The sequence below is a fragment of the Simochromis diagramma genome, unplaced genomic scaffold (assembly GCF_900408965.1).
Source record: "Simochromis diagramma unplaced genomic scaffold, fSimDia1.1 OVJJ01000692.1, whole genome shotgun sequence".
In the NCBI taxonomy this organism is placed as follows: domain Eukaryota; kingdom Metazoa; phylum Chordata; class Actinopteri; order Cichliformes; family Cichlidae; genus Simochromis; species Simochromis diagramma.
The window spans coordinates 105,116-131,312 of NW_024387485.1; the positions used below are offsets into that span (position 1 = coordinate 105,116).

General features: G+C 43.0%; 1 protein-coding gene across 3 annotated transcripts in view; it reads right to left on the bottom strand.

Annotated features, from left to right (window-relative positions):
- Positions 1-1,336: 1,336 nt before the first annotated feature.
- Positions 1,337-26,197, bottom strand: part of large2 (LARGE xylosyl- and glucuronyltransferase 2) — a 139,619-nt gene continuing 114,758 nt past the window's right edge. For all 3 annotated transcript variants that reach the window (XM_040016768.1, XM_040016767.1, XM_040016769.1), the window contains 13 exons: positions 23,429-23,718; positions 22,042-22,124; positions 19,406-19,529; positions 16,714-16,885; positions 15,107-15,211; positions 14,810-14,922; positions 14,257-14,382; positions 13,691-13,846; positions 10,346-10,509; positions 9,981-10,259; positions 9,098-9,244; positions 8,805-9,000; positions 1,337-5,550 (listed from right to left, as the gene is read on the bottom strand). In XM_040016768.1, the coding sequence (XP_039872702.1) occupies positions 5,353-5,550; positions 8,805-9,000; positions 9,098-9,244; positions 9,981-10,259; positions 10,346-10,509; positions 13,691-13,846; positions 14,257-14,382; positions 14,810-14,922; positions 15,107-15,211; positions 16,714-16,885; positions 19,406-19,529; positions 22,042-22,124; positions 23,429-23,718 (2,153 nt within the window). In that variant the 3' untranslated portion in view covers positions 1,337-5,352. The remainder of the gene's footprint in view (positions 5,551-8,804; positions 9,001-9,097; positions 9,245-9,980; positions 10,260-10,345; positions 10,510-13,690; positions 13,847-14,256; positions 14,383-14,809; positions 14,923-15,106; positions 15,212-16,713; positions 16,886-19,405; positions 19,530-22,041; positions 22,125-23,428; positions 23,719-26,197) is intronic.

Genomic DNA, 26,197 nt, shown 5'->3' on the forward strand with positions numbered 1-26,197 from the left:
TCCTCGACATCACGCCTTTTAAATCTGTGCGCATTCTCCTTTTCGGACTCTTTTCGCGCAACCCACCTCCTCCCCATCTCCACCTCAGACAGAGCTCTATTCAAGCCTCAGTCTGCATCCTCAGCACCACTAGAGGTGTGTGTGTGTGTGTGGGGGGGGTCTATCAAAGGGAATCATATTCAGTTCTTCCAAGTGAGCTTTACTTATTAAAAATGGGACACAAACCGATTTCCTGTTGACATTCTAAAAGCACAGCAGCAATAAAAGGGTTTAAAAGATTTGTCCTGTGGAATTTGTGCTTCTGTGCTGTTGTGTGAAATAGATTTCAATACAGAAGTCTTTGCACACGTCTCCTCCCTATATAATCCCTCTGATGCATACGGGATGCCATCAAAGAAGCTCTGCCCTTGTCTTTGAGGAATGTCACAGATCACTTTAATGCAGTGATTTTACTGAAAAGCTTTAAAATAACTGCAGTAAAAAACAAGCATGAAAGGTACTTTGAGGTTTCCAGTAAGTTCTTGTACAGTCTTACACTCACATATGGGCTTGGTTAGCCTACATGCAGGGAGGCTGACTAAGAACTGATAAGCTGTTACTAAGAACACTGGAGGTGTGAAGTGGATGTTCTCCTGCTGTGAAATGGGAGCTTGAGCGATATTACGTCTATGTGCTAATCATGAGATGAAGACCTGCTCGGCATTTGACGATATAACGCAGAGAAGCAGAAGGGCATACTACACGTATGTAACTATATGTATTTCCATGTTATGCTACATTTTACTATATTTTGGATGCATTTGTAAAAGCTTAAATGCCCCGGGGCACATTGCAGCCCACTCTTTCCCTCATATTCAGAATATTTTGTATTGTCGGCATTTCTGGCTTCACACACACACACACATATATATATGAATGAAAACATAAATGCTTTTCTAAATGTGTATTCATTTGCTTTTCTACTCTCTCACCCCAATTTGTTAAGAAATGATTCACTTCTGAACAAACTGCAGGCAAAGTTCTGAATCCAATTACTGTATTGTAATTTGCATTAAAAGGGATGAGAGCCATCAGGGGACCTATTCATCCAAAACAATTTGGTTTGTATTTGGAATTTTCACTAGGCCAATTACACACATGGAAGATTCAGCCGGCTTAAAACCACTGACCTTGGCGAATATTCTGAATTCCTGAGGTTCCCAAGACATCCTTGGATCCAAATGCTGCAGCGTTTGTTCATTTAATGCTACTTTAGCGAGCTTGAGGAGTATTTGCATCCTCACGCAGAGCGGAGTCGTGTTTGTCAAGAATGCTGAAAAACTAAATACAGACCAAGTGATAAAAAGGGCAAATTTATTTAAAGCACTTACATAGAAAAATATGATCGATTTGAGTCAACAATAATAAATAGAGCGCCTGACTATCCCCAGGCCCTGTCGGTACAACAGTACAATCAATATCCAGTTTCACAATACAGCAAAGGCACTAGCATTTACCACAATCAACAACACGGCAATAGAGGTGGTGTGGGTGGGAGTGGACAGGGAGCAGGGCTCTTCACGGCACCGTCTGGACTCAGTCCTCGTCAAACGGCCGTCACATACACCGTCACTCGTGACCCACCTCCCATGTTTGCCGTATTTGCAGTGGAAATTACACGAGATCTGCTTGAAGTCTTTTCCGCTTGCCTTCCCCTCCCCTCTAAATGCAGGTAGAGATGAAAATTTGTAGAGAATGCTCAAAAAGAAAACTACAGCGCGATGCTGCTACAAGCGATAACGCTGCACCTTGGTACTTGTTTTGTTCTCCTGCGCTACAGGGAAGGATGCAAACATCGTGATCAGCCAGCAGGCAGCTCCAACATAACGTTGAACACGGATGCTTCTGAGCATAACTGACCAAAGCGTTCAAATAACCAAAAACTAAACTAAACTGAAGCAGTAGGACTTATCCATCATGTCCAATGCTACATGTCATAACAACATGACAAATGTATTTCATCATACTTTACTGATTGGAAATGTTGGACAGAGCATCATTAAAAACAAACAGAAAATGAATAAAGTCCAACTGAAATAAAAATCTTTCTGCAGCACACGGATCAGTTGTGGAAAGTTCAGGAGAAGCATTCTGGTTTGACGGCTGCATTCCAGTTTGCTGCTGTTGGATGTTTACAACTTGAACATGTAGCTGTCAACAGATTTACCGATTCGGACGCTCGCTGTATTCTTGTGATTTTAAAGAAAACCGATTTGTAACCAAGTTATTCAGTTTGATACGCGTCAGATATTTTGACTAGACTGGTTGTGCTCTTAGCTTGGTATCAAGATCTGAACTGGGTGCAGGGTTAGCGTCCCCACTGTAAAGAGTAACAAACCACCGGCACAAGATGTCAGCACTGATTTCCACGTGATGACATCCTCAACCACACTTTAACACTGAACGGACATCATCTTTTGAGAAAATCAGATTTCTTATAATCTTCCTCATCAAAATATTTAGGTTTTTTTTTAAATATTCAGTCACACTGTATTTAATTCTTGATGCTGCACTTTCACGGCTCTGTTACTTTTCTAAATGCATCTGAGCAAAGTGCAAATAAATGTGCATCGGTGGGAAAAAAACTAACCATCTTGACTTTATGAAGCCTCAACTGTCATGGTCTCTGTGCCTGCCGGCCGGCCCCGCAAGGCTACATGTGTTTGTTTTGTTTTCTCTCTCTCTCTCTCTCTGCCTGGGCGGAGCTCACTGTGGGCTCCCGCCCCTGGCCCACACACCTGACAACAATCAGCTGTCATCACCTGAAGCACTATTTGAGGCTGACTTTCCTTCCTGGACCTGTGACCTCCCTACCGTGTGAGCGTGTGTGAGTTTGGGCGAGAAGGCGAGAGCGAGTGTGAGAGAGCTTCCCCGTGATTCCCTGGAGTTGGATTTTTTCCCTTCACTGTATATATCGTGCACCGGTGTTGTAAATAAACTGTTTTTGGAGACGTCAAACCGCTCTGCTCTTGAGTCCCTACTACCAGTTGTGACATCAACGTACCGAAGCTCTTTTGTGCCAGCAACAGATAAAACAAAACAAAAAAAAAGCCTTTTGTGTCAGACTTTGACCTGTAACTTTGTTTGGTGGATGTAAACAGCCTTACAAACAAATGTAACACCAAATATTGCTGGACAGGAAGTTTACTGTAATTGCGCTTGATATCCAGTGACCTCATGCTCTGATTTCACTACATCATTAATTCGTCACACAGACCTGCAGGCTCGTCGGTTAAGGAGGAATGAGTATTCCCCAACTGGTTGGAGAGTGCTTGGTGGTGGGTGACTGCTGTCCCTCAGTGAAGTTAATCACAAAGAGTGCTGCACTGAAAACTACCCTGTCATTTCTTTGGTTGCTAGAAGATTGCCATGGTCACCTGTAGTTCATATGGAAGACTAGTCTGCAAACACTCACTAACTAATCGTGAAACTATCAGGTTTCTGGTTGACCTGAAACAGAGAACGTCAGGTGTCAGAGTACAAGTTGTGCATTTCATTGAAAAAATACAACTTTTACTTTGAAGTTTCTCTTGGTTTCTCGGGTTTGTGTCACACTCCTGATAGTTTTACTATCACTCAGTGGTTAGTTAGGGAGCGTTTGCAACTTGGCATTTCACAACAACAACAAAAAAAACTACGGGGGACCGCATTAACTAAAGCAATCACAAGGTTGTCAGTGCAGGATGTAGTTCTCCAACTGCACCACCCCTCACCAACGTTATTCCTGTGAAGTTTCCAGGTTTATTGACGGGTCTGAGTGACCGAGCCCGTCGCTCATATCATGTAACAGGCTATGACACAAAGTTGGGAACACTACACTACTTTTTTACTCTTTTCTTTTCTCTGTCAGTAAAAATTCAAGCACATCCTGTGTTCTGAGTTAGCCGGTCAGCTGTTTCATTTTAAATAGCTTCAAATCTCATGTAAAATTAGCTTGGCAAAATATTCAATTTGGCAAAGAGAAGAGGACACAGAAGCTTCTTTTTCCTGTTATAATTCAACGTCACCTCCTGATTAGAAGACTCGATCTGCATTAAAATAATCTGACAACAAACTGCAGAAATCCTTCAGATTCTAGTCTGCAGGTAAAGTTGGAATAACAAAAAACGGAACTTTGGCTGCAGAAACATTTCAGCTGGACTTTACAAAAACAGCAGCACAGTGGGTAAAACAGTAGATGGCACATACAATCCAGTGATTCAGACACATTATAAATGTAATGGCACAAAAAAATAAGCTCCTGCCCGTCGCCGTGCTCCTATTTGAAAGCCAATAGCTTCATCTCATCACTGACAATTATGTGTCGGTGTTGGTCGTGTGAGTTGGTCCCAATTGGTAATGACACATCTCATCAATAATTTTCTGTTTCCAAGGGAGGAATCATGGGAGAAAAATGTAGATTTTTCCAACATGAAAAGAACGTGTTGTGCAACTCTTTACATGCAAGACAGAAGCAAGCGTGACACTGAAGACGAGCTGTAAGCGTGTTGAAGACGTGCCCAGTGATGCAGCTGGATCGCTCGTTCCGTCTCTCTCTCTCTCTCTCTCTCTCACACACACACACACACACACACACACACACACACACACACACACACACACAGCACATCCCTGAAGCCCACAGAAGAAACTTAAATCGTTTGACCAGGACACTATGGATTTCTTTATAAGAGGTCAGAAAATATAGAAAGAAAAAAAACTGATTCTTGTGTAAAGCCATAATCAAAACATTGTAAATGCAAATGCTCACTATCATTGGTTCAGATTTGCACTGAAGAAAAAAAAAAGAAAAGAAAATATTAAATATCTTAGTAAATATCAGGAAAGTGATAAGGCTTAAATCTTTCTCCAGTTCGACGTGCCTCCCAAATATGATTCCTAATGTCGGAAGTTTTTCCCCCAGGTGCCAAATATCCAAATATCCGTGGAGATCGACTGGTTCACTGTGTGTCTGCTTGAAAAAAGCCCTGATTGTCAGAACAAATTGTAAGAATATGGTTGTTGTTTCCTCGCCTTAAAGCTAGTCCCATCAGTTTCCACTCTCGTCTATTGTCCCCTTCGGCCGTGTCAGAGTCCCGCGTTGCAAATCCGCAGCTGTGCTGTCCTGTTTTGGTTTTCGTCTCTGCGTCCGGTCCTCAGTCACTCCGAGTTGCAGTCGACTGGAGAATTAATGCACAGGAGCCCGGGGATGCTCAAAAGGGCTGTAAAGCTTATATCCACACTCGATACACTCGATACACTCCAAGCCCCTCCAGCGTCAGTACACGTCGGAGCTCGCAGGGCTGACAGAGCTGCTCTTAACAAGTCTACTTTCTAGATGTTTCTCTGGGCAGTGAGGTACTTGAGAGCTGCAGAGCCATACTTCCTGGACAGATCCTGGTGGAACTCATCCTTCAGGGTGTTCAGACAGTTGCGGTAGCTGGAGCTCGAGCGAAATTTAGAGATGTCGAAGCTGGGAGCGTGGGGCATGTGGATCATGAAAGCATTCGGCAGGACCATCAAGTCATACTCCTGAAAAGAAGAAAGAGATGATAAATGGAGAACAAATGCATTTTCAAATGGCTTTCAGCCTCCACTCACAGTTTGGGTAAGTTTATCAAAACACGATGGGACGGGTTAAATACTCCCTTTAAGAATATTAATTTTATGCTACAGTCACGCGGGGGAAAAGCAAAAAATGATGACCAAAATTATCGTGAGTGTGTACACTGAACTTGCAATCTTTGGTTGCCCAGGTCTGTAACAAGAAGGTGATAAAATGGCAATAACCTGGAGTTCATCTGTTATCAGCTTGAAATTTAATGGGACAGACTGGCAATTACATGCAATCTATATGGCAATTAACTGTGATCCATTGGTAAAAAATTGCAAATCTTTCCCATTACACAGAAATTCATATTAAATCTCAAACACACATTGCTCCACAATAGTGGTTGCTATGGTGAATGGATGTGGACAATGCTTCATTTTAGATTTAGGCTCCATACTGCATCATGGTTAGATGGCTGCTGGAACACAGTCATTTCCCTGCTTCTGGGATGCATAAACTGTACGTTATCTCCCACGAGGAGCATGGTTTTTCAGTGTTTGCTATTATCCACACACACACACACACACACACGCACACACACACACACACACACACACACACACACACACACACACACACGCGCACACACACACACACACAATAGCAGCCCCTCTTGCTCAGTTTTTGCATTTGCGCTCGCTCGCAATGTGTTGCTTTCGCTATCAACATTTCTGCCCGTGCGCGTTCAACTCTTTCTCTACACAGTTATATTTGTGCCACAAAACCAGCCAATCACAGACTTGGATGCAAAAATATCTGATTGGTTGTTCTGGTCTCCAATCAGCTCGAAATGACGAAATGCAATATCCCAGAATGCATTTCGTCCCAAACTCAAATGAGGCAGTGGCGGAGGAACACAGAGTGGCGGAGTTTGAAATATTACTCTTTCTGGGTCACAAAATAAACTTTTAAGATATTTTCATGCGAGAATGTTTCTGTGTAAAGTTCAAATATCTGCTCGATTTATCAAGACATCACATATTTGCATAAGTGCTCTAACGTTTTCGGAGACGCCTGTTAACCACCAGCTGACCGGGTGGGAACTCGGGTTAAACATGATGTATGAGGCTGAACTGACAAAAATTCGGCCGACTACACCACCGTAAATCATAAAGCCTTTAAACTAAAACGAACGATGTTGTGACAGTGATGTACACATGTATGATTTGTATCAGCTTCATGTTTCCAAACCGATATCATGGTCAGCAGCTTTTACAGCTGTGGCTCCAACAAACATCAGCTTATACTAGAAAGTAATATTAAATAAATTCTAACAACAGCTGATCAAGCTTGAACGTGCTGTTGTTTAGCGCGACATCCGTTGGTTTCCTGTTTCTGGCGCGAAGTGGGTGATAAGCAAACAAGAGAGACGATCAGCTGATCATTGATCAGTTTCATGATTGAAATAGCAACAGAAGAGGGAGGGGGGAGAATGAGAGAAGAAGAGGCAGCTGCGCACCAAAGACAGAATAACTCCAGCTTTGGTGTCTTTTTCATTCTCACTGAAGTCCGGGACGAATCGCGTTCCTTTTCCCCTCAATACGGATGTATTGTAATTGGTCCAGCCCAGAGTTGATCATGACCAATTGGCTAATCCACCACCTTTCATTGTTTATACTGTTACAAAAACAAACAAACAAACAAACATAAAAATGAAAAATCATCATCGGCCCACCAGGCATATGTCCGGTATGCCCAGTGGCCAGTCCAGCTATGCGATCAGCTGGTGGGTAACAGGCATCTCCGAAAACGTTAGAGCACTTATGCAAATATGTGATGTCTTGATGAATCGAGCAGATATTTGAAGTTTACACAGAAACATTCTCGCATGAAAATATCTTAAAGTTTATTTTGTGACCCAGAAAGAGTAATATTTCAAACTCCGCCACTCTGTGTTCCTCCGCCACTGACTCGTTTGAGTTTGGGACGAAATGCATTCTGGGATATTGCATTTCGTAATTTCGAGCTGATTGAAGACCAGAACAGCCAATCAGATTTTTTTGCATCCAAGTCTGTGATTGGCTGGTTTTGTGGCACAAATATAACTGTGTACAGAAAGAGCTGAACGCGCACGGGCAGAAATGTTGAGAGCGCGAGCAACACATTGGGAGAGAGCGCAAATGCAAAACCTGAGCGAGAGGGGCTGCTATTGTGTGTGTGTGTGTGGATAATAGCAAACACTGAAATACATTTTTTGCACGCAGCAATGAATTTTGTTCACTCAAATTTAGCTTTTCTTGGCTCAAAATAAATTTCTCCTCAAAATGCAACACTTGCACCTGCAAATTTTGTTTTACGTGTGCAGAATAGTGGCACAAAAATAACGCCATATTAAAAGAGACTTCCTCCTTCCCACTAAGGATCCTGCTCATAGGGGATCACTGGGGTACTCTCTGTAATATAGTAGGACTGTTGCCTTATTTTAAAAAAAGCACATGAATGTTGCTGTGAAGTTGCTCAATCATTACATTACACTAAAGGCATACAATAATTTATATGACACTGAGTAAAACAAGCATCTGAGATCCTACAGCCCAGCCAGACTCCCACATACTGACTGTGAGCTCATGTGACACACAGATTACAACTGCAATTAAATTTAATTACATTATACATTATGCATATGAGGCACAGATCAAAGACAATCAGCAAGAAGCTTGATGAGAAGGCGATTAATCAGAAATGGAAGAAATATAAAACGACCATCACTCTCCCCTCTGTCTGGACCTCCACGTGAGCTCTTGCCTCATGGGGTGAAGATGATCATGAGAAAGATGGTGGACCACAGACACCAAGAACACCACACTGGACTGATATCTAGCAGCGCTTGCAAGGTCCTCCTGTTCAAGGAGGCACGTGACTTAGGTTTAAAAATCCAAATGATTCAGAAAAGGCTTGGGAGAAAGCTGTGTGGTCATATGAAACCAAAATCAAGCTCTTTAGCATCAACTCGATGTACCACGTTTGGAGAAAAAGAAAGTCAAGCATGGAAACATTATACTTTTCTGCTAAGGACGGGACAACTTCACGGACATCTGAGTTGATAAGCGATCGGCGAGAAACACGAAAGGATTTACTTAAATCAGTTTATAACTGATTACTATCCCCCCACCCCACCCAGTCGTTCTTCCCCTGCCATCTTTGACTAGATTATTGTGTACATGAGCACGTTTACCTGTGCATCCAGCTCCATGATATGGGACACCTTGTTCCAGCCAAAGCCCACAAAGCGCTGGTCGTACTCAGGACATTCTCTTCTCACCACAACGTACGGCTCAAAGTCTGGCTCCCACTCCACCTTATAGGGCGTGGTGGCCGTTCGCCATTTGGCATAGTTGGTAGGCGCGTGACCCTTTGGCCACACATGATACCTGTGACAGGCAGGAAGAAGGAGACATTGCCAGTTAAATAATCCTCCAATCATCATCGACTGATCAGAAAAGTTCATTTTGGTTTGTAATTAGAAACCTGAAGGTGTAGAGAGTCCCCATGTCCAGCATGGAGAGCAGCTCGGCTTTGGATTTGGGGAAGGACAGACGGTAACGAAGGGTCTCGAAAGCTGGAACCACCAGAGCCTTCTTTGTGTGAGCCATGTCCATCTGCACCACAGACTTTCTGCAGCAGCAAACAGGAAGTGAGAGGCAGCTAAAGCAGCACGTATCTACCAACAGGGATGACTAAACCCTCGAAAACAGGATTGCAGTCTGAAAGTTCAAAGTAAGTAAAACATCCAGAAATGCCATGAATAATATATAATGAATGATTTTTGGTTCTTGGTTAGGAAAACTACTCCAAAAGGATTTTATGCAGGACTCATGACTCACCTCTAATGCTGGGCTCAGACTACACAGCACTTTGTGATCAGTGCGTCTCCTATTAGGCGGATATAATCGAGTCAAAAACACTCGCAATGAATTGGCAAATAGACAGAAAACCTAGACCGTATCATGGCAGGAATATCCTGGTGGAAAGGAGGGAAACGTCATCTCTTCTTTGTCCAATAATAATTTTAAGGAGTGTTAAAATATGTCTACTCTTGTTTTCAGTTCATCTTGTGTAGCAGGAGAGCGTCCTCACTGAGGAGCAAACACCGTTTCCACTCGCAGCAATAAGGAAAATGAGTCAGCGCAGAACCAACGGATGTCACAGCGCAGCATTACAACCTCTAAGCACAGCGGAAAGTCAAGGTGTAGGCATCAGAGTTCATTACTCTATTTTATTTTAGTCAGTGGTAAGGTAAGGGTATCAAAAGTACAGTTATAACACCACATCTGTATGTAACACTCTTCAAAAAAACAAAAAAAAAACAAGCCATGAAAAGGTTTTCTTACAACAGGACAGTCGGACTTACCTCAGGTAATCATAGAGACCGTACATTGGCAGGAAGTCCACGTCAGTCAGGAACACGTAGGGTGTGTTGGCATTCTTCAGGGCCACGTTCCTCACCAGGTTGACCGGGTAGAACTGGCCCTCCTTGTAGACAATGTGGTAACCCACGTTCTTGCGGTTCTTGAGGACCTCGGAGGCCTGGGCGTAACGCAGGAACTGCTGAGCCTCAGCGTCAGACATGTAGAGAGCTAGGCTGATGGGGCCTTCCCAGTGCTTACAGATGGCCTCCAGCATCTGCAGCCTGTAGCAGGCACACACGGTCATTTCACACATTTTAAAGCACACAGATCCAAGCCAGGAGACGATTACAGTACACGGGTTCAGTACCTGTCCATGGAGAGCTGGGCCACCAGAGTGATGTCAGTGTTGTCCTCAGTGGGCGTGTAGTCATACTGCAGGAAATACAGGTGAACTCGGTGCACTGTCAGTCGCTCTCGACGGAAGTCGTAACACTGATCGTCCTCGTCCAGCTCCTCCAGAGCCTTTTGTAGCTGAGCAAAAGTACACACAGTTACAACAGTTAAATGTCATTTTCAATTTCCTTTATCTTCTAACCCAACAGTTAGAAGCCACCGACCGGTACCGGTCCGTGAGTCGTTTGTCATTAGTATAGAATAGAATAGAATAGAATAGAATTCAACTTTATTGTCATTGCACATGTCATAGGTACAGGGCAACGAAATGCAGTTTGCATCCATCCAGAAGTGCTTTAGCCATGATATAGATCTATCTTCCTTCCTGTAGATGTCCTTTATGGCAGGAAGTGGTGCTCCGGCGATGCGTTGGGCAGTTTTCATGACCCTCTGCAACGCCTTCGGGTCCGAGGCAGAGCAGTTCCCGCACCAGACTGTTATACAGTTGGTCAGGATGCTCTCGATGGTGCAACGATAGAAGTTCACCAGGATGTCTGAGGACAGGTGGTTCTTCCTCAGAGTCCTCAAGAAGAAGAGGCACTGGTGAGCCTTCTTGACCAGCTTGGAGCAGTTGGTTGTCCAGATGAGATCCTCGGAGATGTGGACTCCCAGGAACTTGAAGCTGCTCACACGCTCCACAGCCGTCCCCTTAATGTAGGTGGGTGGATGTGGGTCAGCATTCCTCCTGTAGTCCATGATGAACTCCTTGGTCTTCTCAGTGTTAAGCAGCAGGTTGTTTGTGTCACACCACTCAGCCAGACGATCCACCTCCTCCCTGTAGGTCACCATGGTGTCATCTGCAAACTTAATGATGGTGTTAGAACCACCAGCAGGTCTGCAGTCGTGGGTGAAGAGGTTGTAGAGGAAAGGGCTCATCACACAGCCTTGTGGTACACCGGTGTTCATTGTGATGGTAGATGAGCAGTGGTTATCCAGCCGGACATGTTGGGGGCGGTTGGTCAGGAAGTCCAGTAACCATTTGCAGATGAGGGAACTGATGCCCAGGTCTGTCAGTTTCCTGATGAGTTGTGAGGGATGGATTGTATTGAATGCTGAACTGAAGTCTATAAACAGCATTCTGGCGTAGGTGTTGTTGTTGTCCAGGTGTGAGAGGACAGAGTGCAGTGCGATGGAGACTGCATCCTCTGTGCTCCTGTTCTGGCGGTGTGTGAATTGGTGGGGGTCCAGGGTGGGGGGGAGACAGGATTTGAAGTGTGCTAGGACCAGCTGCTCTAAGCACTTAGTGGGGGTGAGTGCTACTGGGCGGTAGTCATTGAGGCTAGATGGGTTGGAGTTTTTGGGTATCGGGACGATGGAGGTGGATTTGAAGCAGGCCGGTACCACGGCGTGGGCCAAGGACAGATTGAATATGTCTGTCAGCACTCCTGCAAGCTCCCCAGAACACGCTCTGAGAACACGCCCGGGGATGCCATCAGGGCCTGCAGCCTTGTGGATATTGATCCTGCTCAGCACCGCTCCTACATCGGTGGGGGAGAGAGTCAGAGGTTGGTGGTCTGGCGTCACGTCTGCTTTGGTTGTGGTTGTTGGATTCCCTCGCTCAAAACGAGCATAAAAGTTGTTGAGCTCGTTGAGGAAGGAGACATCAGAGGATGCGGGGGAGGGTTTGGTGGTCCTGTAGTCTGTAATGGTCTGGAGTCCTTGCCACATGCGTCGGGGGTTGGAGTTGGAGAAGTGTTCTTCTACCTTCTTTTTGTAGTGGTGTTTGGCTTTTTTGATACCCTTCTTTAGATTAGCCCTGGCTGTACTGCAGGCGTGTGCATCTCCTGACCTAAAGGCGATGTTGCGGGCCTTCAGGAGGAGACGAACATCCCGGTTCATCCAAGGCTTCTGGTTGGGGTACATGGCGATCCGTTTCTGGGTGGTGACACTGTCTGTGGTTTTGGAGATGTAATCCAGTACAGATGAGGCGTACTGGTCCAGGTCTGTGTGGGTGAACATATTCCACTCTGTGTTTTTAAATCTTTCCTGGAGAACTGCGTCTTTCCCCGCTGGCCACAATTGAATTGTCCTCACAGCAGGTTTCACATGTTGGATGAGTGGTGAATACCGAGGTGTGAGGAACAGGGAGAGATGGTCCGATTGTCCAATGTGGGGGAGGGGTGTTGCTTTGTAAGCTCCAGCCAAGTTGGAATAAACATGGTCTAAAGTCTTGTCTCCTCTGGTGTGGCAGGAGACATGTTGGTGGAATCTGGGGAGGACTGTCTTTAAGTTGGTGTGGTTGAAGTCGCCAGCAACAATAAAAGCAGCCTCGGGGTGTTTATTCTGGTGTTCGTTAATGGCTGCAGAAAGTTCTTTCATGGCCAACCTAGCATTAGTGTCAGGGGGGATATACACGGCAGTGAGTATGATAGAAGTGAGTTCTCTGGGGAGATAATAAGGTCCGCATTTGACCATTAAAAACTCCGCATTAGGTGAGCAGTGACTCTCAGTAGTAGTGGAGTTCATGCACCAAGCGTTGTTAATATAAATGCACAAACCTCCAACTCTGGTCTCGCGGGAGTCATCTGCTAGCCTGTCGGCTCGGTGTGTGTGTTAAGGCTCGGGTGTGAAATTTATGGTTTTCAGGGTTTTTATCGTTATTTTTTTTAATGTTTTTTATCATTAACTCGGTTTTCCTGGATCTTTTCCCGAGTGTTATGAATAAATCTTCTTTTTTGGTACTGGTTTTATTTTGTTGTATTCATACGCAACACCTTAAAGGCTGGTCCGTGAAAATATTGTCGGACATAAACCAGTGGCACAAAAAATATTTTCTGTCTCTGTCTGTCCTAGCTCTCTCTTTCTTCCCCAAACACCCTCCTTTATCAAAAACACAAAACAAAAGATAAAAACATATTGCAAACAAGATTTGTCCTGCAGACTAATCTCATGGGAATCGACTGGAAAAAGATACATGCACATGTGTTTAGCTGACAGGTAACATCATAAATATTTAACAAATAAACTTCACTACTACTACTACTAGATACTTTAGGCAACAGTGGAAACCACGACGCTGCCCCTGTACAATATTACTCAGCAAAGGCCACAAAGTGAAGTAGAGACAGATCAGCTGACCTCAGCTCGGCACAGCCCTGAACTGGACGAGCAGATAAGAAAACAGGTGGATGTTATTGTTTCCTGCCTGACACAGTCTGAGTGATGTTTGAAATATTTTCCCCCAATGTTAAATGATTACTCTCAGATGTTTGCTACTGTCACAAATATCGCCCGTGTGTGTGTGTGTGTGTGCACCAACCTTGACGCTCTCTGGACTGGCCTGCGTCGGGCAGCCGAACAGTTCCCGTCTCAGCAGGTTTCCATCATACTCCAAGAAGGTCAGGTAGAGGTTCCTGAAGAACTCCACGTGTTTGTTTTTGACGCGGAGCTTCTTAGGAGAGTTCCAGTGGATCACCTGAAACCATAACAAATGGTACATGGCCTGTATTTGTATAGCGCTTTTCTAGTCCCTAAGGACCCCAAAGCGCTTTACACAACCAGTCATCCACCCATTCACACACACATTCACACACTGGTGATGGCAAGCTACATTGTAGCCACAGCCACCCTGGGGCGCACTGACAGAGGAGAGGCTGCCGGACACTGGCGCCACCGGACCCTCTGACCACCACCAGTAGGCAACGGGTGAAGTGTCTTGCCCAAGGACACAACGACCGAGACTATCCAAGCCGAGGCTCGAACCGGCAACCTTCCGATTACAAGGCGAACTCCCAACTCTTGAACCACGATTGCAAGTTTCTGCTACTCACACTGACGGCAGCCTGTGGCAGTAGATGACAAACCTGATGGTGCGAGCTGGCCTACCTTGAGGTCAGACACCTCGGTGTAACACTGCTCGGAGCGCGTGTGATCAGACAGCTGAACGTTCCAGAAGCAGGGAAGCTGGTGCACCAGGACTGGGTTCTGCTTTATGAAGGCGTTGAATATGTCCTGCACACAGACAACACACCGCTTTATCAAGAGCCTCGATCCTTTTAACACTAGGATTACTTTGTAGACATGCATAGATCAGAGCTGCTGATGTTTGTGATGATGTAAACAGAATCAAATTTGTGAAAGCATGACTCATCGTGGCCTCAGGGTCTCATTCTGCAGCCCTGCTCTCCAAGACATCAAAAAAACAAAAAAAATAGTCTTTAAAAAATTCAATAAAGCTCAACAAACACAAGACTGTAAAACACCAATAGCTCGTCAGTGCCAGGATGATGCCACTGATGAGCTGTATACGTGGGCGCCGAGGCGACGGAGTCACAATCAAAGTGAGTCCTCACCCAGAATCAGTTACAGTGAAGGCCACAGACTGATGACGGTAACAGTGTGTAATGAGTTGACAATCCTGTTTGGAGGTATCCCTAACCTGATCAGCGAGTGATGTACTGAGCATGCTCATAAGTTCCCTCTCTGCCGTCAGCCTCCACATCTGCTCCCAACCGATTCGCCGCAGTCTCTCCAAGTACAGAAGAATGACGCCTGAAACCACGAAGCAGGACACTGGCTAACAATGTGACATTAACTTAAAACGTTCACTTTGGGCTAAACGTTCACTCTTCAAACACTGAGGTTCTTTGTGCTGTTAGGAATGAGACGACATCAGGTTCTGTGCTGTTTGGAGCAAACCTGCCAGCCTCAGAGATTCGATCAAAAACCCGTTTACCTGTGTTGAAGCCTCTTCCCAGCGCAGGCCACGGTTTGTGGTTTTTCCACAAGTTGCCCAAGTACCAGTCACTCTGATTCTCCACCAGACCAATCACTTGCTTATCTATGAATGAAACAACCATCAGCTGAGGAGCAAACATTTCAGGAAACATTCTTCTTTTTCAACAGGTTTTTCCCCTCAACAGTTCACAAACATAATAAACTTAAATGAGCGTCAGTGTTCAAAGTAGCCAACTGCTTTCATCATTCATTCAGCTAGTTTTAAAAAATTCTAATTTCTTATTTGATAACTGATATCGAGGCTTCACATACTAAACAGCAGTCACTCTGCTGGCAGCGTCTGCCCGCTAATGCATCTAAAACCCACAGATACATCCGTACGTCTGTGGTCTGCTTGAGGAGATTTTCAGTAACAGTAACTTATTGATGGTTTTCGATACGTGTGATGGTACACAGCAGTCCTAAAAATAAAAACAGCATTGATTTGAAATTTTCATAAACGCACATTTTATTCACAGTAGCACACAGAAAACAAAACTTTAAATTGAGATATTTTATTATTTCATGAAAAAAAAATAGCTCATTTTGAAATTGATGGCAACAAAAGAACATTTTGTAACTAATTAGGCTAATTGGCAACAGGTCTTTAACATGGCATAAAAAAGAGAAGCAGAGAGGTTCACAAATCTGTAAAAACTCTGTCTTCAAATTCTTTGTGGAACAACTTCAGAATAATGTTCCTCGATGGAAAATTGTGTCTAGAGTACATAATATCATCAAGCGATTGTGTGAATCTGGAGAAATCTGTGTGGAAGGACCAAATGTCCGGTGCCATCCAGAAATGCAAAGACGCTGCCACACGTGAACATGACCCGGAAACACTTAAGTCTTCTCCGGCTCACAGTTTACTTAAAAAGGACTGTGGCAAAGTTAAAAATTCTTTGGCCATATGAAGAGAAACGGTTCTTAGTGCTTTTCTACTCTGAGCACTCACAACTCTCTATACAACTTGCCTTATTCCAAGCACTCTTTTCTTTTTAAGTGATTTCTATCAAACATTCAGACACATTAACACTCCAATGGATAGATCAGAGAGCAACTTGGGCTAAGACGGGGATCGAACACCAACCTTCCAATTAGCAGATAACCTGCTCAACCTCCTGAGCTACAACCACACCACATAGTCAACACATCCTCTGGACTAAAGAGGAAATCGGTCAGCTGGCTTGTTATCAGCACTCAGTTCAAAAGCCCGGATCTTCGATTGTAGGGCGGTGCATTAGCGTCTGTGGAACTGGCAGCTGTTGTTACAAAGAAACCGAATGCTACAGTGCGGTAAACATGTCCTGCTGCCATAAAAGTCAAAATGGGCTAACATTGCCTCATTTTAAATGTGGTATAGCGTGCCATGTAAATAAAATATGGCTTTATGACATTTGCAAATTGTTGGGTTCTGTCTTTATTTATATTTTACGCACCATTCCAAGTTTTGGAATTTCACAAATTTCTCATTTATAGTTTGACATTTCTGTGTGTCAGCACCGGCTGACTTTTTGGAGTTGAGCATGCAATTTTTTTTGTCAATGTCAGGTTTGAGGATCTCACCAGTAAACTTCCTAAAAATGCCCCAGAGTTCAGCGATGTCCGTAGCGAAGGTGATGTCTGTGTCCAGGACGATGACCTTCGACAGGTCGGAGGGCAAAGCTTTGGTTAGCGTCAGCTTCATCAAGCCGTAAATACCTGAGTAGTGTTTGTTGGGTATCCACGACACTTCGGACTGAAACGAGAAAAAAAATGCAACAGTAACTCTTAAAGCTGTTACAGCTCTGAGCTGTTCATTATGTATGAGCGCAGTTCCAGTATGTGGGCTAAGACAAAGCCATATAAGGACATTCTGGCAAAGCCTCAATTTGTTGGGTTTTTTTTTCCTGTATCTGCTAAGAGACTCTTTTAATTAATTCTCCTGATTCTGAGTAATTGTATCTGCATAAGTGAATCATCTGCAAACATAATCGGCTTAGAGTCTTGGCTGTTTTTCCCTGTTTTAGTGTGAGTTAATGGAAGCTGAAGAGAGAGGCTGCAGGTCGAGGCTTCTGACAGCACAAAGGACTCATTGTTTAGCACTAAGACTGTGAGGGAGAGGAGAATGTGATGATGTGACGGGGGTGATGCAGGTTGGAAACACAAACAAATTCAGGCTTGTTCCCTCCCCGCCACTCCGACAGAACAGTTATGATTTTAAAATAAATCGTTTGGCGTCTTTGTGCTCAAGCGTCACTTGACTTTTCGAACTTAACAAGCAGTCGTTTCTGTTGAGTCAAAGCTCCTGTGGTGATTGTTGTCTTTAAACTTCGAGGAGCTGGATGAGCGGCTATGAATTACCGAGCAGAAGTCTTAATTCAGTGACACTTAATTGGATGTTTTGACTGTTTTTGTCCCGTTCCCAGTCTAGATGGTCCCACACTGCTTAGACACCGATCCATGACTGACGGAGTTCCACGTTCCATGGACGTCTTTACTGTCATCTGATATTTGGGGTTTTCTCTGTATTATTCTGGGGTTATCTTAAAATGTAACATGCCTTTGGGCAACTGTTGCTGTGGGGCAGTGGATCAGGCAGTTTATGTATCAATCCTGCAATTCATCCCAGGACTGAAGGGGGCAGCATACACCAATACAATTACATATACTCTTGTTCTACTCTATATCTGAAGGAGGCGGACATCAACAAGCACTGGAAACACCACACATGCCAACGCAAAAAAGTACACGTGAAAGATCAAACATGTGAAAAACGCACGTTACCATTTCGAGACAGCAAATGTTTGCTAACATTATATAACTATATGAATGTGTTATATCAGGGCACCACTTTAAATACAATGATAATTCAACAATAACCTTACCTAGATCAAATGAGTGCATTTAACTTTATTTATACTTGGTTTCCTCACATACATCAACTGATTTGGCCTAAATATGGAACACTTGTACACCGCTGTCTGCAAGCACTTGTGAGACTTGTAATCTCTAATATCAAGCAGCAAAATTTCTGCCACAGCTTCACCTACTTCCAAGGTGCATGGAGAGGATGAGAAACTAACAACGCATGAACTCCAGCAACACTTAAAAGTAAAGAGGAACAACTTTCTTAACTGACCAACATGTGTCGGCTTGTGGCTTTCATCAGGGTCATAGAAACAGATAACACAATTTGTGCTTAAATAAAGGAAACAGAAAAAAATTCAAATTAACCAATCACATCTTCATAGGTAAGCCAGCTGACAGCAGTTAATTGGTTAAGTCACAGCCCAAGTAAATACTGGACTAGACCATTAACGTAAAGGGGGGGGGGCATAATCCCCACCTATCTTAACATGATACATCTGAGAAATACATAAAAAGAAAGAATGTTGAAAATATACAGAAAAATATTTATCCTTAGATTCATGAGAATGTTTGATGTGATTTCCAGTGTTTGTGTGACCGTGGCCAGTGGATTAACAGGTCAAGAATAATACAAGGAGAGCAATGACTCTGTCAGTACTCATGTTCAGGCTTGATGCTCCGGTGTTATTAAAACCAGTGTTCCTGTAGCTGTGTGGTGTATGTGGCACAGGAAATCAACAAAAACTAAGATCTCTGACTACAGAGATGACATTTTCTGAATCTGTGCATCATAACATGTATAAAACTTTGAATGTATAAAGTTTATCTTTAAATTGAATAAACCTAAGAGCTGCATGTTCAAAATAAACAACGTAGCATAACTTTAGTTATTACTTAACGTTTTTGGGCCATAAGTCTACATAACTTTTTAAAGTAAAGTCAAATTTTACAGTGTGTTGCATTGTGCCTTACCAGAAGGCTGGAAACCCCTCAGCACCAACATGAGTACAATCGAAGCTAAATGGGAGCTTGACCCTTTATCTCATCCTAAAGTAAGATCAGAGAGTTTTAACGATGTTCTGATCTCTGCTAAAGTGACAAATGATCTGACAAATACATAGACACTAGCTGTGACCTCCTCTGTCAGACTCTTAGAGATGCATACTGTACCGTGCAGCTCTTATTCTGTCTCCCACTCTTTGATGCTCTGCAACTATTCTGGTAAAGATTTGGAAATATATTCAATGGTACCCTCACAACTTGCTGTTGCTTTGAACTGTGCAGGTTTTCTTTTGATGTGATAAATTTAGGGTCTGACTTTGACTCACCTTGTCTAACAGACAACAGGAAACAGGGCTGTGTTAATGTATTTGGATGAGGTTTGTGTACTTTCAAGGCGTGCTCTTACCTTGAGTTCATCTGCATCGTAGAAGCTGACTTGCACAGATGGAACCATCCAGGACTGGAACAGAGAACTCAGGATTCGATTTGCTACTGTGTCAGTGATAAAATGAAAGTGAAGAGGATTTCTCCTGAAAAATAAAAAACAGGCATCAAGGTCAAGGAGGTCCTTCCAGTAGGAGGAAAAAAATGTCAACACGTTCCACGGCAATGCAATACTGTAATCAGATTACATTTTTCAGTATGACAGTGATGTAACGTGCTACGGTGATATGGGCATCTCTTTTATTTGTAGTGCACAAAAGCACATCAGTACAACGGTAAAGGGCAAACTGCATCTGGGACAGAAACAACTGCGTTTACTGCTAACACAAAGGTAACCTGCTAACACAAAGCTAACCTGCTAAAACAATGCTAACAAGTTAACACAAAGCTAACGTGCTAACACAAAGCTAACACGGTAACATAAAGCTAATGCGCTAACACAAAGCTAACCTGTTAAAATAAAGCTAACATGCTAACACAAAGCTAACACGCTAACGCAAAGCTAGTGCGCTAACACAAAGGGAAGAGCTCAGAATAACATTAGAGCTAAGTGTATGCCAACCCCAAACCACACCTGTACATGTGTCTGTAGCAGAACCTCTTTGGCTATCACTTTGAAATTTCTTTGGACTGGTGTTAAACTTTGCTTTTTGTTGTGGGTTTATTCTATTATGTAACGCCAGCAAAATGATCAAATGCGTGTCCTTGTTAGGATAGGATTTTGTGTCTGTGTGGGACTGTAGCCTGAGGTTTATATAGTATAATGAGTACTTAAGCAGGATACTGCATAAATTTAAAAAGAAGTAACAAGTAATCTGTAGTACATTTCTTCTCTTGAATAATAACCCCACACAGGGTCGCTGATAAAGCTGAATACTAGTAGTTATTCATGTTAGCTAAGGTTAGCCCTCTAAAAGCATCACCATCATTAGCCTTCTAAATTAGCAGCCCTCTGCCCATGGAGCTGCTATCTTCATCAACAAGCTCTACAGTTTGCCTGCTTTGAACAAAAGCTTGAAGCAAGAGTGCCTTTATGGGTCTTTATCTCGTTTTTGATTATCCAATTTCCCCACAAACATTTCTTTTTGTCCCTTATCACTTTTATTTAATATCCTTTTCTTTTTATTTGCCTTTAGCATGTTTGAAGAAGGCTTCACAAATACTTTAGCTTCTTCTTTCTCCTGTACAATCTCGTGTTAACTCTAAAGTCATGTATATCTGAGAATATCTAGGTAAAAGTGGGTTTGTATGTAAATCTATTACAAAAAGAAGAATTTTGTGACCCCCTTTGGAATGACCAGGATTTTTGTATGAATTACTCAAACAAATCTTCTTCCAAGTCACAATTATAGACAAACACAGTGTGACTAATAAATAAAATAAATAAACCCATTATGTATTGACTAATGACTAATCATTCACATTGCTGGTTCTTTAATGATTGCACATTGTGCTCTCGGTATGCTCTTCACAGACTGCCCATTTCTAAAGAGAGCAGAAAAAGTCATGAATTTCGACCATTTGTAAACACTTTGTGTTTTTGAACACAATTCTCTAAAAATGCGTTGATATTCCTATATCTTAGTAACACTTTTTCCAACTTCCTGTAAACATTGTAGTCACTGAGAATGGTAAAGAGTAGATTTGAAATGAAATTAGTTTGTCAGATTTACTTTAGTGTTTCTTAAAGGCTGGGGTAAGTTATGATTACATTACAGCTAAGTGACATTAGTTAGCATGATGAGATTATGTCAGTTTGAAAGTGGATTGCGTCCTCCTTGCAACTATGAAAAAATGGTGGCTGCAGGTTGTTGCATTGCATTTTTCCGTATTTGGTGACCTGCAAGTAGTTGCAGTGACCAACTAGTACAGGTGTGAAACCTTCAACATCAAATGAGCCATTTTAGACCCTCCTACCAAACAATGGGGGGGGGGGGGGAAAGAGCAGCACACAGATGTGCTGGCGGACAGATGACAGATATAAGAGAATAAATCAGTGTTTTTATTACTAGCCCGTAGCCAGATACGGCTCTTCAGCCAAAGGTTGCTGACCTCTGACCTAGCGGGAAGCAACCTGTCTGAGCAATTGGAGACAGAACATTCAATTTCTAGCTTGTTTAGCTGATGTGACCAAAGCAAATGAAGGCTAAATGTTTGGTTGACAGAAATAATATTTTGATCAGCTGAGATAATTTAAGTATTGTACATCCCTTTTTGCTCATTTTTTAGCATCTGATTGCATCCATTTAATTAAACCAATGTAATATACTTTTAGATCCTTTCAGTAATAACCTTAATAAGTCTGTTAAAATGTGACTCTTATGTGATCTAAACCATAACATTTTCACTTTGTCTGTTTCCTGTTTAAGCTGAATGAATCTAACTGGGAAATGGGACCACCTCAGCAGAGACTTTAGCCTGCAGCAGCTACCAACCAATCAAACTGCTTGATTTAATTTCTACAGTGTAAAGGTCCATTGGCTCATTTTGTTTCAGTCTCTTCATTTTTTAAATAACTCTTTTTAGGGTGACCTTCAAAGAATACATTTTTGTTTACAGAAAACCTACACTAGAGGACTGACACAAATTTAGACTCACCTGTGAAAGAGGACCGACTTGACCAGTGTGACCACATCTCTGCTGGCGTTATGACCGGCACAAACGCACGCTACATGGATCAGCTAAAGGAAAAAAGAAGAAGAAGAAGCTCTGAGTTTTGGCAAAAGGCAGCCTGTAGCATGAATACTTCCCATTATGGGCGCTAACAGCTTCCATCACAAGCTCACAGCAGACTAGATGTGACTGCAGTTATAGATCTGCCCTATGTGCTAATTCACACACAGTGTCATCAGTCTTCTCCTAAAGTACTGAAGCTATATTGCTCTGCTGGTGCGTGTCACTCGCCCCCGTCTCTGATGTAAACTTTCATACTGAGATTCTCAAACATATATGATTTCACAACACTCGCTTTTCAGCAGAAGAGACTTTGAAAAGTTGGAGCTCAAAGGCAGCAAATCACATCAAAGAACAAAAGTGCTCCCCTGGATTTCAGACCCTGCCAACCCACCTCTGCCTCACTCATTAATTAGTTTGAATGGACCACTGTGGTTCGCTGAGCTTCTTGTTCAGGAAATTCTCTCCTGTTTGTGATTAGCCATCAGTGCAGCTGTTAGTGTGACACACTAATGTGTGATCCCATCAGAAGTAGTACTTGTTAAAAAAAAAAGAGAGATTTGTCACCGAAGTGAACTATGTGTAATGAGGTAGTTGCACCCCCTGGCCTCCAGGTGGCGCATTGCTCAGTGAGACAGAATAGCGAGGTCATAGGTCCTCTCCAATTGACTATGTGCACGTTAGCATATGCTACTTCCGGTGCGGAAACTCCTGTGGGGAGCTTTGTTTCCGGTGTCCTATTCGCGCCTGGTTTACGGTCCAAAACAAGTTAAGCAAATGAATGAATCAAGCGGCGATTTACATTTCTATAGATGTCTTGGGCATTTACCCAATATATCTGTAAATGATGTTCATCGACTTGTCGATATTTTTCCCCCGCGTCTCAGAGCAAAAGAGAAAAGGGATTCAAATGTTATATTTCTCAGCTGTCCCTCGTTTATCGTGGGTGTTATGGTGAAAAATGTATTTGAACATGCATTTCATATTGTTTTGAATTGTCATTCAGAGAGAATAGCTGAGTAGATGATTTAATGGTCGCTACACATGAAGTATTTTTGTTTTCCATGTAAAGATCGTGGTATTGCAGCTTGAACATACAGACGGTTGTATTCTTATTTCTGTTGCATATGGAGAATGTTGGTGCTGCAAATTGAAAATACATGTGATTGTATAAATAAATATGGCAGAAGCGAGGGAAAGAGAAACTTCACCAGTCGTCTCTGTCTCATCATTTCCCTGTTTTGCAGGAACATTTAATCTGTTTTACCGGCCCAAACTCTGGGTCGGTTACATTAGCAGAGTTTATCCTGACCTCACACTTCTGGACGGTGGGTGAGCGGGGACACCCCGTGTGGTTGTTCTTCTCCTCGGCCGTGTTGTCGCCATCCTCGGGCCCCGTGTCTGCAGACGCACCCCACTGCTGGTTGCCATAGTTACCATCCGCTGCCTGGCCAGCCATACCCTGCGATTGGCTGAGCTGCAGGCGGATCTGTCGGTTCTCCTCCTCCACCTCCCGAACCCGCGACTCGAGGACGGCCCGCTCTAGGACCTGGGCAGCTGGAGTGTCCGCCAGGCAAGGAGTCAGGAGAAGGGAACGACCATCTAAGGAAGGAAAGTGAGGCACTGTCAGGCTGTCTGCAGGAAGCAAACAACATGCAACCTGTGCATTACTTTTGCTCTGCAGTTAATAAAAAAGAACTCTTCTTTTTTTACTACAGCCTTAACAATGCAAAAACATTTGGCGCATGTCTTTTGGTTTGAAATCTCTGATAACTGTTTCATGTTCCAGCAGCAATTTTGGCCCGTTTGAGGCTATTCTTAGCCTTTATTTCTAGAGCCTCAGTTTTTATTGTAGTTCTTATTCATCCAACACTTGTCTGCACCTCAGCAAACTTAACTTACTACTTAGTCGGTAGATGCATCTGTAGTCAGGTATCTAGTTCAGTTACACTGGTCCCATCTACCAGGGTCGGCTCATTACATCCATACAGCTCACTGTGGTTCCCACTGTACTGTGGCTTCTGGATCTCCACATGGTAGCTGTCTTCTACTGATATTATTGCACTGAGCTGCTCGGTGCTGCTGGTTTTCTGCTCATTCACAGTTCAAACATGCGCTGCACATAAACTCCTTCACTGGGTCGGCTGGTAGTTAGCAAAAATGTATTATAATATGCAACACTGTAAAGTAACTATAATTGTCAAATAATTGCAATTGAGTAAAAATGATTATTCTCCTGTGTTAGTTTGGTATGTTGAAGAACCAAAATCCCTGCCAAAAAAGCAGTTCAGCCAGACACAGCTCCATTAAACACCAGATTAATTAGTACAGTTATAGCAAAGCTGCTAACGGGCTCTGTCGTCTTCTGCCCAAACTTCTGGAGACGACAACAGGAAGTGTAAAACCCGACCAGGACCTGTGGAGGTGACATCACAGGCAGCACACTCATGTTTGGCTTCATGCATGCTGAGAGTCTGAGAACGTCTCCTGCGGCTCACACTTGAAAATTGGCTTCTCACACATTTGTTCGCTCCTCTTTCACCACCTTACTGCCTCCTCAATGTTCCGACAGACTCGGGTGTGAACATTCCCGCGGTGCTTCAGGGTGTGTGTGTGTGTTGTCTGTTCATTTTTTATATAGTCATTTCTCATTTTGCCAGCAGCTTAAATATAATTTCAATGAAGCTGGAGAGAGTTAAGCTTCAATTCAAACTTCTCACAATGTGGAGAATTAAAAAAAAAAAAAAACAACAACAACCAATCAGTGAGATAAACCTGCAATTCTTCTAATGGCCAGTAGGTGGTGAATTTCGTGGTTTTACAAAAAAGTCAGGTTATTATTGAAGTTTATGAGAAAACAGCCTTTGGCTCTGTTAATCTACGATCTCAGTAAACACTTTCCTTTTTTGAATTTTTGTTATGTTTACTTTGAAAATTGTGGCTCTCATTAGTCAAACAGGAGGATAAATCAGGGCCTACTTTAGGTCAGACAGCATGCCCCCAGGCACAGACTTGTAAAGGACCTCGCCCATCCTACATGATGAGTCTCACAGGCTAAGAAACACAAAACACCAAAAACATGCAGACGTGTTTTCTGTCTGTTTGCAGTTTCAACTCCATTTCTGGTCATTTGCATTTCCCCCCAGTTACACTGAACTTTAATAATGGACACTTTTCTCTCTGTTTGCAAACACACTGTATCAGCTGGTGCTCATTTTGCTTCTCCTTCTAGTTCTTTAGCTGCTCTTTATGTTCAGTCACCTTGAGTCTGATAGTTTTAAATCTCTTTATGAGAGTTAATTAGTACTTGAAACTCAGGCTCATGGGCCCCCGGGCCAATGTCAAGTAGGTCCTTTCACATATCCTTCCACATTATAAGTGGGACTACTTTGTGATGCACAAGTTTATAACTGATGAGCATGCAGGTCCCTCCTCATGTCTGATTTCAAACCAGCAGGACAGCGACCTCACACTATGACCTCACTAATAAATGGGTGATGTAATGTTTCCTGTAACCTGATTATATGCATATATATATATATATATTAGGGGTGCAACGATACACAAAATTCACGGTTCGGTTCGGTTCGATACTTTGGTGTCACGGTTCGATATTTTTTCGATACAAAAAAAATGTTCATGCCTTTTTAATTTGTCATTTATTAAAATTATAAATATATATTTTAACTCAAAAGTACAGTTTTTAAATTTAACCCTAACCCTTGTGCGTGTTTTTTATTTTGACAGCGAATGCGCACCTGCGGACCACTCATGTGCAGCCCTGGTTATTTAGCTCATCATATTGCAGCCACAGAAATTCTTTTGTCCATGAAACCATAAAGCTGCACTTTCTTTTTGCCTTATAGTCTGATTTGTCATAACTTTTCCGTTTTGTGGTAAGCTTTTCTTTGGCTGTCACTTCTTCACCCTGACCTGTCTTATTTGGCTCAGCAGAACTAAAATATATATCTGTCTGTGAAGGTCATCGTAGTCAAATATAAATCCTGCTGCTTTTACACACGCACTCACATAAGCTCAGCGATTCTCTGCGCGATCAACCTCTCACATGTTTAAGCTTGCT